The 15,108-nt window shown below is 49.5% G+C and overlaps 1 protein-coding gene and 1 long non-coding RNA gene across 4 annotated transcripts in view; one reads left to right on the forward strand and one right to left on the reverse strand.

Moving 5' to 3' along the window:
• fgf13a (fibroblast growth factor 13a) overlaps positions 1–15,108 on the reverse strand; it is a 58,449-nt gene that overhangs the window by 24,625 nt on the left and 18,716 nt on the right. For 2 of the 3 annotated variants that reach the window (XM_058049305.1, XM_058049322.1), the window contains exon 3: positions 7,775–7,942. The exons of the other annotated variant lie outside the window; for it this stretch is intronic. In XM_058049305.1, coding sequence (XP_057905288.1) covers positions 7,775–7,942 — 168 coding nt within the window. The remainder of the gene's footprint in view (positions 1–7,774; positions 7,943–15,108) is intronic. 3 annotated transcript variants of the gene reach the window in all.
• LOC131103238 (uncharacterized) overlaps positions 1,626–15,108 on the forward strand; it is a 31,754-nt gene continuing 18,271 nt past the window's right edge. The window contains exons 1-2 of the long non-coding RNA XR_009119580.1: positions 1,626–1,683; positions 3,040–3,176. This is a non-coding gene — a long non-coding RNA (uncharacterized LOC131103238). The remainder of the gene's footprint in view (positions 1,684–3,039; positions 3,177–15,108) is intronic.

A 15,108-nucleotide genomic window follows, 5' to 3' on the forward strand; every position in this document is an offset into this window, starting at 1 on the left:
AGCGGGCCAGGATGACACGGGACAGCTGATGACATCATCTCCATCGGCGCTAAGCGCTAACCTCCGCCAGGATCCTTCTCCAGGCACGCCCCCATTATCTCTGGGCCAGCAGCATATCATGCCCTCTCTGGTCACATGGAAGTACGGCACGGCTAGCTCACACACCCAGCATGCAGTGTGGCGTAGCAGGCTAACGTTAGCCCGCTAACATTAGCCTCTCCTTCTGGACCTCAGCTAGCATGCTGTCTAAAGCGGCATATCATGCAATGTCTTCATGGATGGATCTTTACGCTTGACTAATGATGATCCACTTTAATTATTATTATTATTATTATTATTATTATTATTATTATTATTATTATTATTATTATTATTATTATTATTATTATTATTATTATTATTATTATTATTATTATTATTATTATTATTATTATTATTATTATTATGTTATGTTATTATATCATAGAGTATGTTTAGTTAAGCAGTCTATCATATGTATTATTGTATTGAATAAAACCATTTCATACATAAAATAAGACATACTTAACAGATAATTACCGTGTACATTGTACTACACCAATATAAATAAAGAATATAAAAGATATACTTTATGGTATTATACGTATATAAAACACTATAGCGTGTCCCCAGCATGACCCCCATCCCATCCCATCCCATCTCTGCTCCTCCTCAGGAAAAGTGTCGATGATGCAATGAGGTCATCGCTCCTTTTAGCCTGGTTGGTGCAGCAAAAGGCCAACTGGCACCGGAACGGAACCATAAACGTTGATCGGCTTGGCCGCCTGGGATTATTTCTGCATTCCCACTGCTGTAGCAGGAACGGGGGGGGGGGGGGGCAAACATGGAAGTGGGTCATGCACCCAGACTGCTTTTCAGTGCTGGCGTTTGTTGGGATCCGGGAGAGCAACGGGCGGGGACGTCATGGCGATGGGCGGCGGGACACGAGGGCTTGGAGCGCCGATGGCCGCCCCCCCCCCCCCCCCACAGCCGAGGAGTGAAAAGTAGGGCAGAACACAGCAGTGAGGAGAAAGTGGGTCTGTGTGTGGAATGTGGAGTGGGACCTGGTTTTGGCGACACCACAAGGCAGGTTTAGGTCATGGTAACGCCCGTCTATTTAAGACACGCCCACTAAACGTGAGGAGAAATGTTTCCATTCAGGCTGAGGAAAGGAATCCATATTATTCCATACTTCCATATGCATGCACGCCATGGGAGTGCATGGCTCCTTCACGGGTACGGATGCAATTGATGGGTGAAATCTAGATTCATCGTGATGCGTTTGTGGGTATCGGTAAAATCCCATGCAAGCGCCGTTTATTAATGTTCAATTTCACTCCATATGCTGTTCCCAGGCGCCTTGAATGCACCATCGTTATGCTATGCACACTTACACACTCTACTACCGTGCTGCCCTGAAGGCAATTTCCGAATATATAAGTCAATGGGTTTAAATAAGAAATATTAAAGGTGGGTATTTTGCTAGAAGTGATTAAAAGTTGTTTAGGCAAGTAATTCATGGTTTATACAAATTTGTATTAAAAAATGTTATCGCCGCGGTCCACTTCCGGTTTTCGGAGATGCACTTCCGGTTCACTTCCGGATGTCGCGGGGGAGGAGATCGCTAATTGAGACTGCAAGGGAACGTTGTGGATGCCACCCACGGTGAGTTATCACGCAGGAATGCCGTGAGTTTGACTGTATTGTGATTTATTTTGGTATATTTGGATATTGGGTTTTGTGATTGATTGGGCTGGGGGCATTTTATAATGTAGCAGCCGCTCAAGATGTTGACATGCACCATTTATGTTGCAGTTTTCACCGCGAACACACAGACATATCTGTTAAAGAAGACAATTAAACTTTCCAGTGGAACTCCAGGGTCTTTGTTCGTGGTTTAGCTCGGTGTCACCAACATCCCCGTTGAAAACACTACAACTACTAGTACTTACACATACTGGTACTGCTAGGCACACTTACACACCCTACTGCTCGTACTTACACATACTGGTACTGCTAGGCACACTTACACATACTACTACTAGTACTTACACATACTGGTACTGCTAGGCACACTTACACATACTACTACTAGTACTTACACATACTGGTACTGCTAGGCACACTTACACATACTACTACTAGTACTTACACATACTGGTACTGCTAGGCACACTTACACACCCTACTGCTCGTACTTACACATACTGGTACTGCTAGGCACACTTACACACTCTACTACTAGTACTTACACATACTGGTTCTGCTAGGCACACTTACACACCCTACTACTAGTTCTTAACACTTACACATACTACTACTAGTACTTAACACTTACACATACTACTACTAGTACTTAACACTTACACATACTACCACTAGTACTTAACACTTACACATACTACCACTAGTACTTAACACTTACACATACTACTACTAGTACTTACACATACTGGTACTACTATGCACACTTACACATACTACTACTAGTACTTAACACTTACACATACTACCACTAGTACTTAACACTTACACATACTACTACTAGTACTTACACATACTGGTACTACTATGCACACTTACACATACTACCACTAGTACTTAACACTTACACATACTACTACTAGTACTTAACACTTACACATACTACCACTAGTACTTAACACTTACACATACTACCACTAGTACTTAACACTTACACATACTACCACTAGTACTTAACACTTACACATACTACCACGAGTACTTAACACTTACACATACTACCACTAGTACTTAACACTTACACATACTACCACTAGTACTTAACACTTACACATACTACCACTAGTACTTAACACTTACACATACTACTACTAGTAGATGGATCTTAAGGAGGTTCTAAGTAGATTAGTACTATGTATGTATCAATGAGAGATGCATCCTTAGTGAAAGGGATCTGCTTCCCAAGACCGATACGATACCAATAAGTGATATGAATAATGCCAATGATGTAGTACATCTACTCTGTTTGCCGTACAGGGAGTACTAATGAAACATCGTACATGACTACTACCAGGAGAACCAGAGTATAGAGGGGGAGGAGCCGCCTGCCATGGCCCAGCAAGGTGCACTGTATTCGGGCACACGCTCCGAGCAGCCCCTGTGCCGCCCTGGAGGTCTGTGGGAAACCTTTCTCACTTTTCAAGCACGGCGGCGTCGGCGTTTCAGGCGGCTGATGAGGTTGGCGTTTCCCCTGAGGGCGTTTAGCATTTAGTACCGCTAGCTACAAAATGTCCTCCCTTTTAAAGTGAGTCAGGGGAAGTTGGGACTGGCCGTGAACGTCACACGCAGGAGATAAAAGGAGTGCTTGATTTGCTCACCCTCACAGTACCAGTAACCTGGCGTCACTGGAGCGTTCCTTCCAAGAATGATGGGAGTTATGGGAGTTATGGGAGCAGTTCTCGGCGCTGCTGGGTTTATGGGTGTCACGTGACAGTCGCCTGCTAGTCGTAAATCACAGCGTTGGACGAAGCCAAGTGTTCCCGGATCTCCGAGCGAGCGGCATCATGCGGGGTCAGGCGGATGAAGGCAACGCAGGAACACAGATTAGAGACGGCCACGGCGCCATGACGGCCATGATGGCGGTTAGCGTGTGAGCGCCGGTGAAGCGGCGGCGGCGACATCACGCTCGTGGCCCCCATGTTGCCCATTCCAGCTGCTGCTTTGCATCGCTTCACGTTCTGGTTGTTTTTCCAATATGGACGCCTCCGATCCAGCCCCCCCCCCCCCCCTTCTGGACGCGTGCAGGTCCTCTCTAACGTGCACCCCCGCACTGTGTCCAATGTGTGAGAATAAAATAGAGTAGACATCTGTCGATACGCTCTGGCAGCCGCTGATTAGATGTGCAAAGTCCAATTATCTCTCCAGATAGTGGATTAGCCAGCAAATGCTAATGGCCGCCATCAGGCTGCAGGTCTTCCACATGCTGACCTTAACATGAAAACATCCAAGCCCGGCAATCTGCTCCCGGTCCCGCTTGGACCGTTGACTCGCAGGAAAGCATCAAACGGGAATGATCTGTTCCTGGGTTAAACCGACACCAGAGCATCCCCGCTGCCAAGACTTGGATCTTCCTATGAGCGCATTTCAGTCAGCTACTAGGAAAAAGCCAAAGAAAAAGCCTGGAGCTGGTGAGGCCACCTGCTTGGAAGCAGGAAGGTGAGCTAGCGAGGGGGGGTCTGATACCGACCCAAGCTCGTGGAAGAACTTTAGGATGGCGTCTTCCACGGTGCTCCCCGATCCACCGACGCTGTTGAGTGCAGACCAACTCATCTTGGTCTCGTGACGCCACCGCCATGTCCAAATGTCCATGTCCAAATGTCCATGTCCAAATGTCCATGTCCAAATGTCCATGTCCAAATGTCCATGTCCAAATGTCCATGTCCAAATGTCCATGTCCAAATGTCCATGTCCTCCAAATCTGATGTTTTATGGCCTCCAGCTCTCCGGCTAAGATTTCCACTTCAGCTTCGGCGAAGGTCTTCGGCTTGTCAGCAGCCACCATTGAGAAGAAGTCAGCGAAATGCAACAAAGTCTCATTAAGCATTCATGAGGTACTTAGCATGGACCATTCATGGTAAAATGGGGGGGTGTCCAGGGCGGGACCAGAGGTGAATCTAACCTCCAGGTGGAGTGGCATTCGTGAAGGGAAAATTGCGTGCAGGTGTGCGTACGCACGACTTTACGAATGGGAATATTTTTAGGCGTACTATTTGTACGTTTTCGAAATGACCCCCCCCCACACGCGGTTGTTAATCCTCCCTGGAAGTCGTCTTTATCTGTTGGCATGTTTGACAGAAAGCGGGCGCTTCATAAGCCGGCATGGCAAGCAGGCTGGCACACTCGCTGGCGACCTCCGACCTGGACCGCCAGGGGCTTTACATAACCCTGAGCAGCACCTAACATGACCCTGGAATGTGCAGCACGGAAGCCTTGGTGCTGACTTCTTGGTAGAGAAACCAACGTGATGGTCTCCACCCTGGGGGCTCACCCAACGTGTGGAAGCAGGAAGTCACCAGCAAAGTTGTGCGTCACAACGTTTGTCCGCGTGTTCCTCACATGGAGGCTAACAGCAACCTGCCCCCATTAAGCTTCCCGGGGCCCCCCAAAAGGTCAGAGAAGCGCAGCAGGACTCGCGGTTCCGATGCGACATTGACACTCAGCAGGCGGCCAATCACGGGGCGGCACGCATCATTTATTCACGCGGTCTATTTGCACGAAGACGGCGCGCAGCGTGCTGAAAGCCAGAGCGCCGAGGCCGAGTAAAACAAGCCGTTAGCGCCCCGAGGCCGAGCTTCGTGTCTCGTCAAGACCGCGGACGCGAGGAGTTGATGGGACGGCACGAGTAATGGGACGCGGCCATGTCGGCGCCGTCAAAGGTAATTGCGCCGCGCCGGCCTTTGCGGTGAATCACCAGCATGCATTTTACATCAGGCGTGGGAAACGATAGCGCCGGCCCCCGGGGGTCCTCCCCACGTCTGCTAACGTTCTCGTGGTCTGGTGGCTGGCAGATGAGCTGTTTTCTCTGGAAGGATCAGGCTAATTGCTGCAGTTAGGGAAGGGAATGCTGAGCGGCACAGGTGCTGACTACATTAGCCCAGATGGGGGGGGGGGGGGGGGGGGGGCTCTCGTCTTGTCTTATCTTTTAGTCTTTAGATCATCTTTAGACTCCCGGGAGGAACGCATCCGGGCCTGCCGGAGGTCGCTGATATTTTACAGCAGCAGGTGCCTGGAGCCTCATGGAGGTGGCTAGCATGGTGGCTAGCATGGTAGCTAGCATGGTGCACAATGTATGACGTATGACACATGTATGACTTTGGACATGTTAACACAGCCTAAGGCCCAAACGCTAAACTAGCTAACACGTCAGGAAACGCTGCCAGGTCCTTCGTAGAAAAACGAGGCAAAGCAGCTTTAATGTAGACGATCCAATATGGAGTACAACATGAATGGGTTACTCTGAGACCCTTGGGGCCTCTGGGTTTACACACAGGCAATAGTGATGGGGTTCCACAGGGATGTGTACATACACTGGGCCCACTATGTTTACACACAGGCAATAGTGATGGGGTTCCACAGGGATGTGTACAAACACCGGGCCCACTATGTTTAGACACATGCAACAGCGATGGGGTTCCACAGGGCTGTGTACTAACACCAACAGCAATTTTATACAAGGCACTCAGTAGCCGTGATACGTAGTACTAGAGTACACTGGTCTCTGTGTCAGTAATGGTTCATTGATGAGATAATAGCTGCAACAGGAAGTACGCTGTCTGGACAATTATATGTCTTATATATCCAATGACCTCTTATTATGTCTACTGTATTGGGTAGTAGGAGTGTAAAAGTGACTATAGGGGTGTTATTTAATCTCAAAGGGACTCTACATTATAAAGTGTATTTAGAAGGTGGTAAACAGCTCGTCTTAAATGTCCAATTTCCTCTTATTCTGTCTACTATATTGGGGAGCAGGGGTGTCAAGGTGACTATAGGGCTGTTATTTCATTTCTAGGGGGCTCTAATAAAGTTAAAAAGTGTATTTAGAAGGTGGTAAAACCATTGATAAATGTGGGAAAAGGACTGGTCAGGGTGGGGTCAGGACCCAATGACTGCCATCAGGGAGGGATGACCACGGATCCGTCCCTCCAACATAAAACCATGAAGACATGATGGCGTCATTTCAGCGCTAATATGTTTGTGATGGTGTTTCCATTTTTAGGGCAGATGGTAATGACAGCAAATTCCACCAAGTGTAGTTTCATCAAGGCCTCATCAAGGCCTCATCAAGGCCTCATCAAGGCTTCCACCATCTACTACTGCGGTGCAGGCATAGGCGGAGGCCCCCGTGTTCCATCTTAACATCTCCGAGACCAAGAAAGGCGCCCGTGAGCGAGAAGACAGCTGATGTTAGCGTATGGGTCTGTCTGTGTGTATACGGAGGAACGTGCGAGTACAAACACCAAGTCTCACAGTCATCCTGCATTATGGATGGAATATTTGCACGGATCTGCCCCCCCTCAGGCACACTGTTTTGTTTTGTGGAGGAGCGCTGCATATTTAACCAGAGCGGCGAGGGAGGGGAGGCTGTATTAAGAAAGGGAGATGAACCCAGAGGTGATGAAGACGGACCACGATGCAGGAGCAGGTGGATCTCCGCCCTCGTGATGTTGGGGCGTCCCTGAACACCCCAACATCACAATAACGTCTCCATTATGGGTGGTGTGAATAAAGGCTATTCCTATCACTCCCCAGAAGCAGGAAAACATGACTAGCGTATCCTCATGCTACTGCTAGTGCTAAAGAGGCAGGGGCGGGGCAAGCTACCGTGCTAGCATGCTAGCACCAGCATTATTTGGGTCTTATTTATGTCTTCAAGGAAAGCTCCATCATCCACAACATGAACACTCCTTCTCTTTGCTGTGATGGAAAGATCTATACCAGGGAAAAAGAGGCAGCTAAGCATGCATGCCATGGGACACACCTATAAAGCCTGGAAAAGCTCTGGGAAGGGAAAGGGAACGGGAAAGGGAAAGGACAAGGACTGCTACGTCTGGAGGCTTGGAGGGAGTTCACGCAGAATGTGAGAGAGAGCGAGAGAGAGAGCGAGAGAGAGAGAGAGAAAGAGGTGTTGGCGATGTTGTGTCTGTGTGTGCGTGGGGGGGGGGGGGGCGTAGCATCAGCAAATGAAAACAAGGAGGGGGTGCAAACAAACCTTCGGGCTCAGCGCTCTCTTTGTGGACGGCTTGCTTCAGCGGGCAGCAGAAGATTTCGTGACACTTAGCACGAAAGGGGGACCCTTTACTCCTTATATCCGCAGAGTGGATGGAGTCCTGCCGTAACATAATGTACTCCTGGGTACCTGGGGCAGCATCATCCTGGACTGCGGCGGTGCCATAACAGAACGAAGCGGGGTTAGAAAACTCACCACAGAGAAAGAAAGAAAAACAACAACAACAGAAAACAGGCAAAGAAGATGCTGGACGTGTTGCTCACCTTTGCCATGCAGGAACAAAGAAAGGAACAAGGAGCATCTCAGCACCGCCCAATGACCCAACCACCCGATGGCCCAACCACCCAATGACCCAACCGCCCAATGACCCAACCGCCCAATGACCCAACCGCCCAATGACCCAACCACCCAATGACCCAACCGCCCAATGACCCAACCGCCCAATGACCCAACTGCCCAATGACCCAACCACCCAATGACCCAACCACAAAGTAAAAGGGTGGAATGGCCCCCGAGCCATAGCTTCCCTACCCCGACTTGGTGTGTGTTGTAACAATAGAAACAAAATTGGGGACACAATCAAAGGTCACGGGGGGGTCATGCTTGCATCAGGCTGCAAGGCAAGCGTGCCGACCGCTACGACAGGAGGAAGTCAGTTTGCCGTAGCCCACAAGCAGGTGAGGCATGCACAGGCGCCGCCCCCCCCCCCCCCCCTCTCGCCAGGCGGGGGGCGGACACTCACCCCAAGTCATGCTGAGCACACGTGTCCACATGTGTGTGCATGTGTGTGTACATGTGTGTACATGTGTGTGTACATGCGTGTGCGTGTGTGTCAGTGACCCACTTTCACCACGCTGTTGATGGATTAGCAACTAACAAATCAGGCCAAATAAATGCCATCTTTTTCTCTCTTGATGGATGTAAGTGTGTCGTCTCTATAAATGGAAATGACTACAGAGGGGCCAACATCACCCCCCCCCCCCCCCCCCCCCCCAAAAAAAAATACATCAAGTATCACGCGAGTACACAATGGACTTCTTATCAAAAAACAAGTTCCTTTTTTGGAATTTAGAGTCATCATCTCATGTGAGACATAGACACACGTCTCTCTCTGGGCCTTATAAAGATACTCAAAGAGGTCAAAAGAGGCAGCTGATGGATGCACGTCATGGGACACACCCATAGGGCCGAACAAGGCGGCGATACAAAAAGCTCCAACAAGGTTCTCTATCTCTGCTGTGAGCATGTAGCAACATAAAAAGGAAGGCTACACTTAGCATAGCATTAGCTTCGGCTAGCAGCCTGAGGCATTCTGAAAAGACGTAATATAAGACATAAATGATGCTCGTGTCCGTAGGGGACTGATTCTCAACTGGTGGGTGACGGGGATGCTGGAGCCTATCCCAGCTGACCCTGGACTGGTGACCACCTCCATCAGGAATTTGGGGACCACAGTGGTAGACCTCCGCTAACATCTGCTCAGCTTTTGGTCCTCAAAGAGCCCAATTTAGCGCGTCAGTCTCGTTTTCGCCACGTGAAAAAGCTAGGTCGGCAAAATCCTTTTGTCACGCTGGTGTTTACTCCTGATAGTGAGGTCAAAGTGGAGGATCCCAGGGAATAAAGGAGTGATGGAGTGCAGCAGGAGGACAAAAGGCGCCCGTCTCCTTCATCTTTGGCCCAGCCTTGATGAAGAGCGCATATCGGGATTGAAAGGACGCGTGATGGATGATGGAGTGCGGCGCGGGGACCTCAGTCACCCGGGTTCATCACGGTCCGTGATCTACAGGCACCTTCAGCCACCGCGATGGATGTCCTTGCACCCTGACTGGAATTAATCTCCCGGACAGGAAGTCGGTCCGCGGAGAAGAAGCCGGCTTGCGGCGTAGCTGGCTTGCCTTAGCTGCTCATCTCTTTAAGCCCCGCCTCTCATACCTTTGACGGACAAGGTGTCTTTGGGCCGGTGGATATTTACCATGCAGACGCGTGTGACCTGACAAGGTGTTACATCACAGGCCACCCTGAGGTACAGTACATACGTACAGTACATACGTACAGTACATACATATGTACATTATCACTGCGCTTTTACCAAACAAATACAAACATGATACATGAATAAGCTGTTTTCCGCCATCTGTCCAAGATAAACGGACCCATGGAATCTTTTCTTAGGGGACATGAGTCTTCTTTCCAGCTAAAATGCTAAAATGATGATCCCAATGGTCACGGACACACATGTTCTACCCAGGCCTGGAAGGACGTTTGCCATATAGGAGCCCTCTTCAAGCTGCTGGTTCCTGGCTCCATGTCTTCTACTGTACATGCGGAGCCTCATTAGCATTCCGACCAGGATGCAACGGAAGCCCGGGAGCAGCTTTGCATTACCTTATTAGATTTAGCGTAAAGCATGAAGATTTATCACTTGACCAGCCAAGGCCGCCGCGTGCACACCTCGGCACGGGAAGCCCGGCTGGGTCCCGATATCGGGATGAACGATCCCTCCGGCGCGGAATGGTGCGTTCAAGGTACCACCATGTAGCCACCGCGGTCTAATCTGATGATGAAATGCGAGTGGAAAGAGGCAAAACAAACAAACAAAGGCAGAGTGAAAAGGTCAATTCCGACCCACGAGTGCCAACCGCTTGGCCCGCATGCAAGGATTACATAAAGCGTTCAAATCCAGGCATTCAGCGAGCGGAGAGGAGGATTTAGGAAGCACACGAGCCATCTGAATCATCAAGTATGTGGGATTATGGCTCCCTTTCCTCATCGTGCACTTTGAAAAGCAACCGCATGAGCATGTGGCCCTTTGGGGGGCGGGGGGGGGGGGTCTTTCTTGCATTTGGAGTAGAGCTGATGGAAAATGATTTTACAGCAATAATCACCATATGTGAGCTTCGAGGTCCCTGATGTTGGCCTCTGGAGGGGGACGGATGTTTACACTGACGCTCTTCCAGGTGAACATTGACTACCTCACCCGCCTCACCCGCCTCACCCGCCTCACCCGCCTATCTGGACTGGTATTCATCCATGTATATTTGCTTTTCTCTGTAGTATCATATGCTGTATGTAAACCTGGATTTGGATCATTGCTGTTGCAATGCATATGCCTGTGGATGGGGGGGTAGTAGAGGTGGCTCGGCGGCATGGGGGGGTTGGGGGTGCAGGATTTAGCTCAACACAGCGTCACATGAATTATGCACGGAGGCCATCCAGATCCAGACACGTCGCCGTGTATCTTTCCAAACGCTTAGCGGTTAGCGCAGCATGGAAGCTTGGTTTGGCTATTATTCACCAGGGGGGGGGGGGGTCACCTGACCTCACCACTGATTTCTTATTCGGAAATAGAATGTCCCGCGATAATAAACACGCAGGATGAAACGGAGGCGGCTAATTCAAGAGCATGCCACGTGCACGCGTGTGTTAGCGGCGTCTGGCCTCCAAGGCAGGAAGAGGCGTGGCTTCACAGAAAGTAAGCTCTATGCATACAGATGAAAAGCCGGCATTTCTAGAAATGCTGCAAAGGTTTGGCAGACCGCTAAGTTTGGCTGTGAGAAAATACATGTCGCAAGCGTCACTTCCACAACTTTACAGGGTGTATTATCATTTTGGGGGCCACCGAGACCCCACGGGTGACATCGACACGCGTGACTTGTGACTAACATGTAGTCTTGGTCCTTTACTTGGTCTGGTCTCGTTCTTGTAGAGCCCATCGTGTGCATGGTCGGGACACCCCCACTACTCACACATTAGAGGCACCCTTTGTGGTGGTAAACAAGTGTGTGTGTGTGTGTGTGTGTGTGTGTGTGCGCGTCCAACGCCAGGTCCGATGCCGCAGGCTAGGTTTACTATCCGGGAGCCAGATCAGAGCGATTACACGGGAACTGGTTAAGACAACTGCTTGACTCAACGTTATCAAACCACCCACGCTCAGCAGACGCCTGACACATCACACACACACACACACACACACAGACACACACACATCAGATGGGAAGCCACACCTCCAGGGGCGGCCGAGTAGATGGTAATATTTGTCCACACCAGTACTACACGATAGACCGTGTACAGTCCAATACGTATCTTGTACTTTCAAATCAAGCGGCATCCAAATGCTTTTAATGGGACAGTGGTCAGGAAATGAATGTCTTTTATCGTTACCATGGCAACACCACTTTACGGGTCTATTTATAGGTCAGTGCTATTCCAATGGCGGACGCTCAAGACGTCGCAAATACACTCATACAGCCTGAGACCCACTAGCATGCTACGCTAAGCCAGGTAAGGGACGACTTAGCGTCATGACCAAGGGGTCGGCTGGGGGAATATTTCCCCACGTAGGCGGACCCTTTCCTCCCGATGATGGCGTTTGGTTGACATTAAGTTCAATCCCGCCAGATTCTGTCAACGCGACCATCGCACACGCCTAAGCCGGCCAACGCCAGCCTGCCGTCTCACGTCTCTTCACTGCCGCCATTTCTGGTTAGCCTCGGCTAACGTGATGGCTTTCTTTGTGGAGACACTACGGCGTGGCGGGAGAGAGGCGCTCTGCTAGGTCGGCCAAAATGAGGACAAAAGATCAAATTGTGAAGTTGATATGAACAATATGTTCCTTCACCTACGGTAGACGACAACGACCCTTGACCTTTTAGCATCACTTTGCCATGTGGCTGGGAAGGGCATGGCCCGCCTTGGTTAGGGCTGATCTGGTTAGAGATCATATTTCCCCCATCGCTGTGGAAGAGAGCTGAAATAAAACAACATCAAATAAACAAATAAAACAATAATTCTTCATAAGAATTACACAACCGTACGTGATCCCTCATTGGCTGTCTGCACCCGAGCATCAGGTGACCGAAATAATCTGCTGATCTGGCAGGAGAACAGCAAACCATATGAAATCCTGGCCTCGGCTCAAGGAAATTAGCTTTAGCGCTATGAAGCCAATGACATGAACGATGGCGCTTTGCCCCCCAGCAGGGGGGAAACGGGACAGGTCTTCTAAGGGACAGACGCAGGTGACAGCAGGGGTCGCTGACCGGGCCATCCCCGTGTGAAGATGGTTTTTGGAACTAAATCCGCTTGTTGCGCCTCAGGGCTGCCCCCGAGTCAGCGGGGGGCGGGGGGGGGGGCAGATTGTCCAGCTCGGCTCAGCTTCCATTTGTGATCTGATCAATGATCTCCTCAGTGTTTCATTGGTTAACGGGTCTTCTGTGTTTACATTGTTGGGATAATCGCCATGGCAACATCTCCTTGCTATGTTCCCCAAATGAGGCAGTTTCTCCCCGAGAGACACGCGGCGCTCGCTAAGCCTTTAATGGAAGACAATTACTCGTCTGGCATTAATTACTACATGATACGCTTTCCTGACCCCCTGCCCCCCCCCCCCAGCTGTGGCGCCAATGCTAAGTGGGCTTCACCTGATGATTAACGTCACTCTTCATTCTCCTCAAGCCTCGCCTGAATGCATGATATCAACGTATCATGGTATCGGGGTATCGAGGTATCAACGTATCATGGTGTCAGGGTATCAACGTATCATGGTATTGGGGTATCGAGGTATCAACGTATCATGGTGTCAGGGTATCAAGGTATCAACGTATCATGGTGTCAGGGTATCAGGGTATCAACGTATCATGGTATCGGGGTATCGGGGTATCAACGTATCATGGTGTCAGGGTATCAAAAGGTATCAACGTATCATGGTGTCAGGGTATCAAGGTATCAACGTATCATGGTGTCAGGGTATCAAAAGGTATCAACGTATCATGGTGTCAGGGTATCAAGGTATCAACGTATCATGGTGTCAGGGTATCAAAAGGTATCAACGTATCATGGTGTCAGGGTATCAAGGTATCAACGTATCATGGTGTCAGGGTATCAAAGTATCAACGTATCATGGTGTCAGGGTATCAAGGTATCAACGTATCATGGTATCAGGGTATCAAGGTATCAACGTATCATGGTGTCAGGGTATCAAGGTATCAATGTATCATGGTGTCAGGGTATCAAGGTATCAACGTATCATGGTGTCAGGGTATCAAGGTATCTTCTGCAAAGAGGGAGATGTTTGAAGGACACGTAAAGGTCAAGCAACACGACAACCGCCCTACGAAGGCGCCATGGGGTTTCCCCAACGCCGAGCACCCAGGCACGTCTCCTTCCCGCTGCCAGGTAACGTCCTCTACGTGGACTGAAGATGGATTGAATACTGAACTTTGGTTTTATTAGATTCAGATCAAATGTTGTGTCCTATGTTCACATCCAGGATCCATTTCTACCCAATTCCCTCCTTCATGATTCATTTATGGCTGAAACGTTACTGAATCCTTTTGGATCGTACCAATAATGTGGAAGGTTTCCGTCCTAAAGACGACAGCCTCCTTGCTGCCTTCCATCATCAACCTCCACACGATGAGCGGAAACGGAAGTCATCATGGAGTACACGAGTGCTGGCTCAGGCGCCGCATGTCCACTTTTATTATTTGCAATTCAAATCAAGGATGGAACCACTCGCCGTCAAATATTACAGCCCATGAATATAGTTCAGGTAAAACCGTCCTCTTCCAGCGACTTCACATACAGGATGACTTATGCCCCCCCCCCCCTTTAAAAGCAGAAAGGCATGAGTGCCCCCTGGAAGTGGCAATGGCGGATGGAAGTCAAGTCTCCACTTTCCACAGCAGGCATCTTTCATGCTAACCCTCCATTTCCGCGTATGATAGGCCAGATGTCCCATTCAGCTGAGGAAGCGCTGAGGATGCTGGGACACTCGGGAGGGGCGGGGGGGGCATCCTCATGCTGTCCCCCAAAGCAAACGGAGAGAAGTCTTGATGTACCAAATGTTGTGGCTTTAAAGGGGACCTGTCATGCTTTTCCATTTTCTGACCTTTGTGCTAAACTACCCCCCCCAACCCCCCCGCCTGCACTGTGAAGATTTCACCGTGTTACACAGAGTATGACCAATCACAGCAGAGTGGGCGTGCCCAGAAGTGGGCAGTGGGTGGAATAAATTACAACAGCCCGCTTTGCAAAGCCAAGGAAATCCAGCTGGAATAGGCGCAGATTCTGGAAGAACTAGAAAGCTTTGTGTGCTGGTTCTGACTCTATAGGAGTCCAGAGAGTGATAGTTCCTCTTTAAAGGTTCCTCAAACCTTATTGTGAACATCCAGCAGCAACACAGTGTTTTGGGGTGAAAAATACACGGAACCAAGTCCAGCATCTAGACCTCCACCCGTGTTCCAGAGGTGTCACCCCGATCTCATGACATCAGGACATGAGGCCGAACTAGCTTGTCGCTATAAATAACATTTTTG

The sequence above is a fragment of the Doryrhamphus excisus genome, chromosome 2 (assembly GCF_030265055.1).
Source record: "Doryrhamphus excisus isolate RoL2022-K1 chromosome 2, RoL_Dexc_1.0, whole genome shotgun sequence".
Taxonomy (NCBI): domain Eukaryota; kingdom Metazoa; phylum Chordata; class Actinopteri; order Syngnathiformes; family Syngnathidae; genus Doryrhamphus; species Doryrhamphus excisus.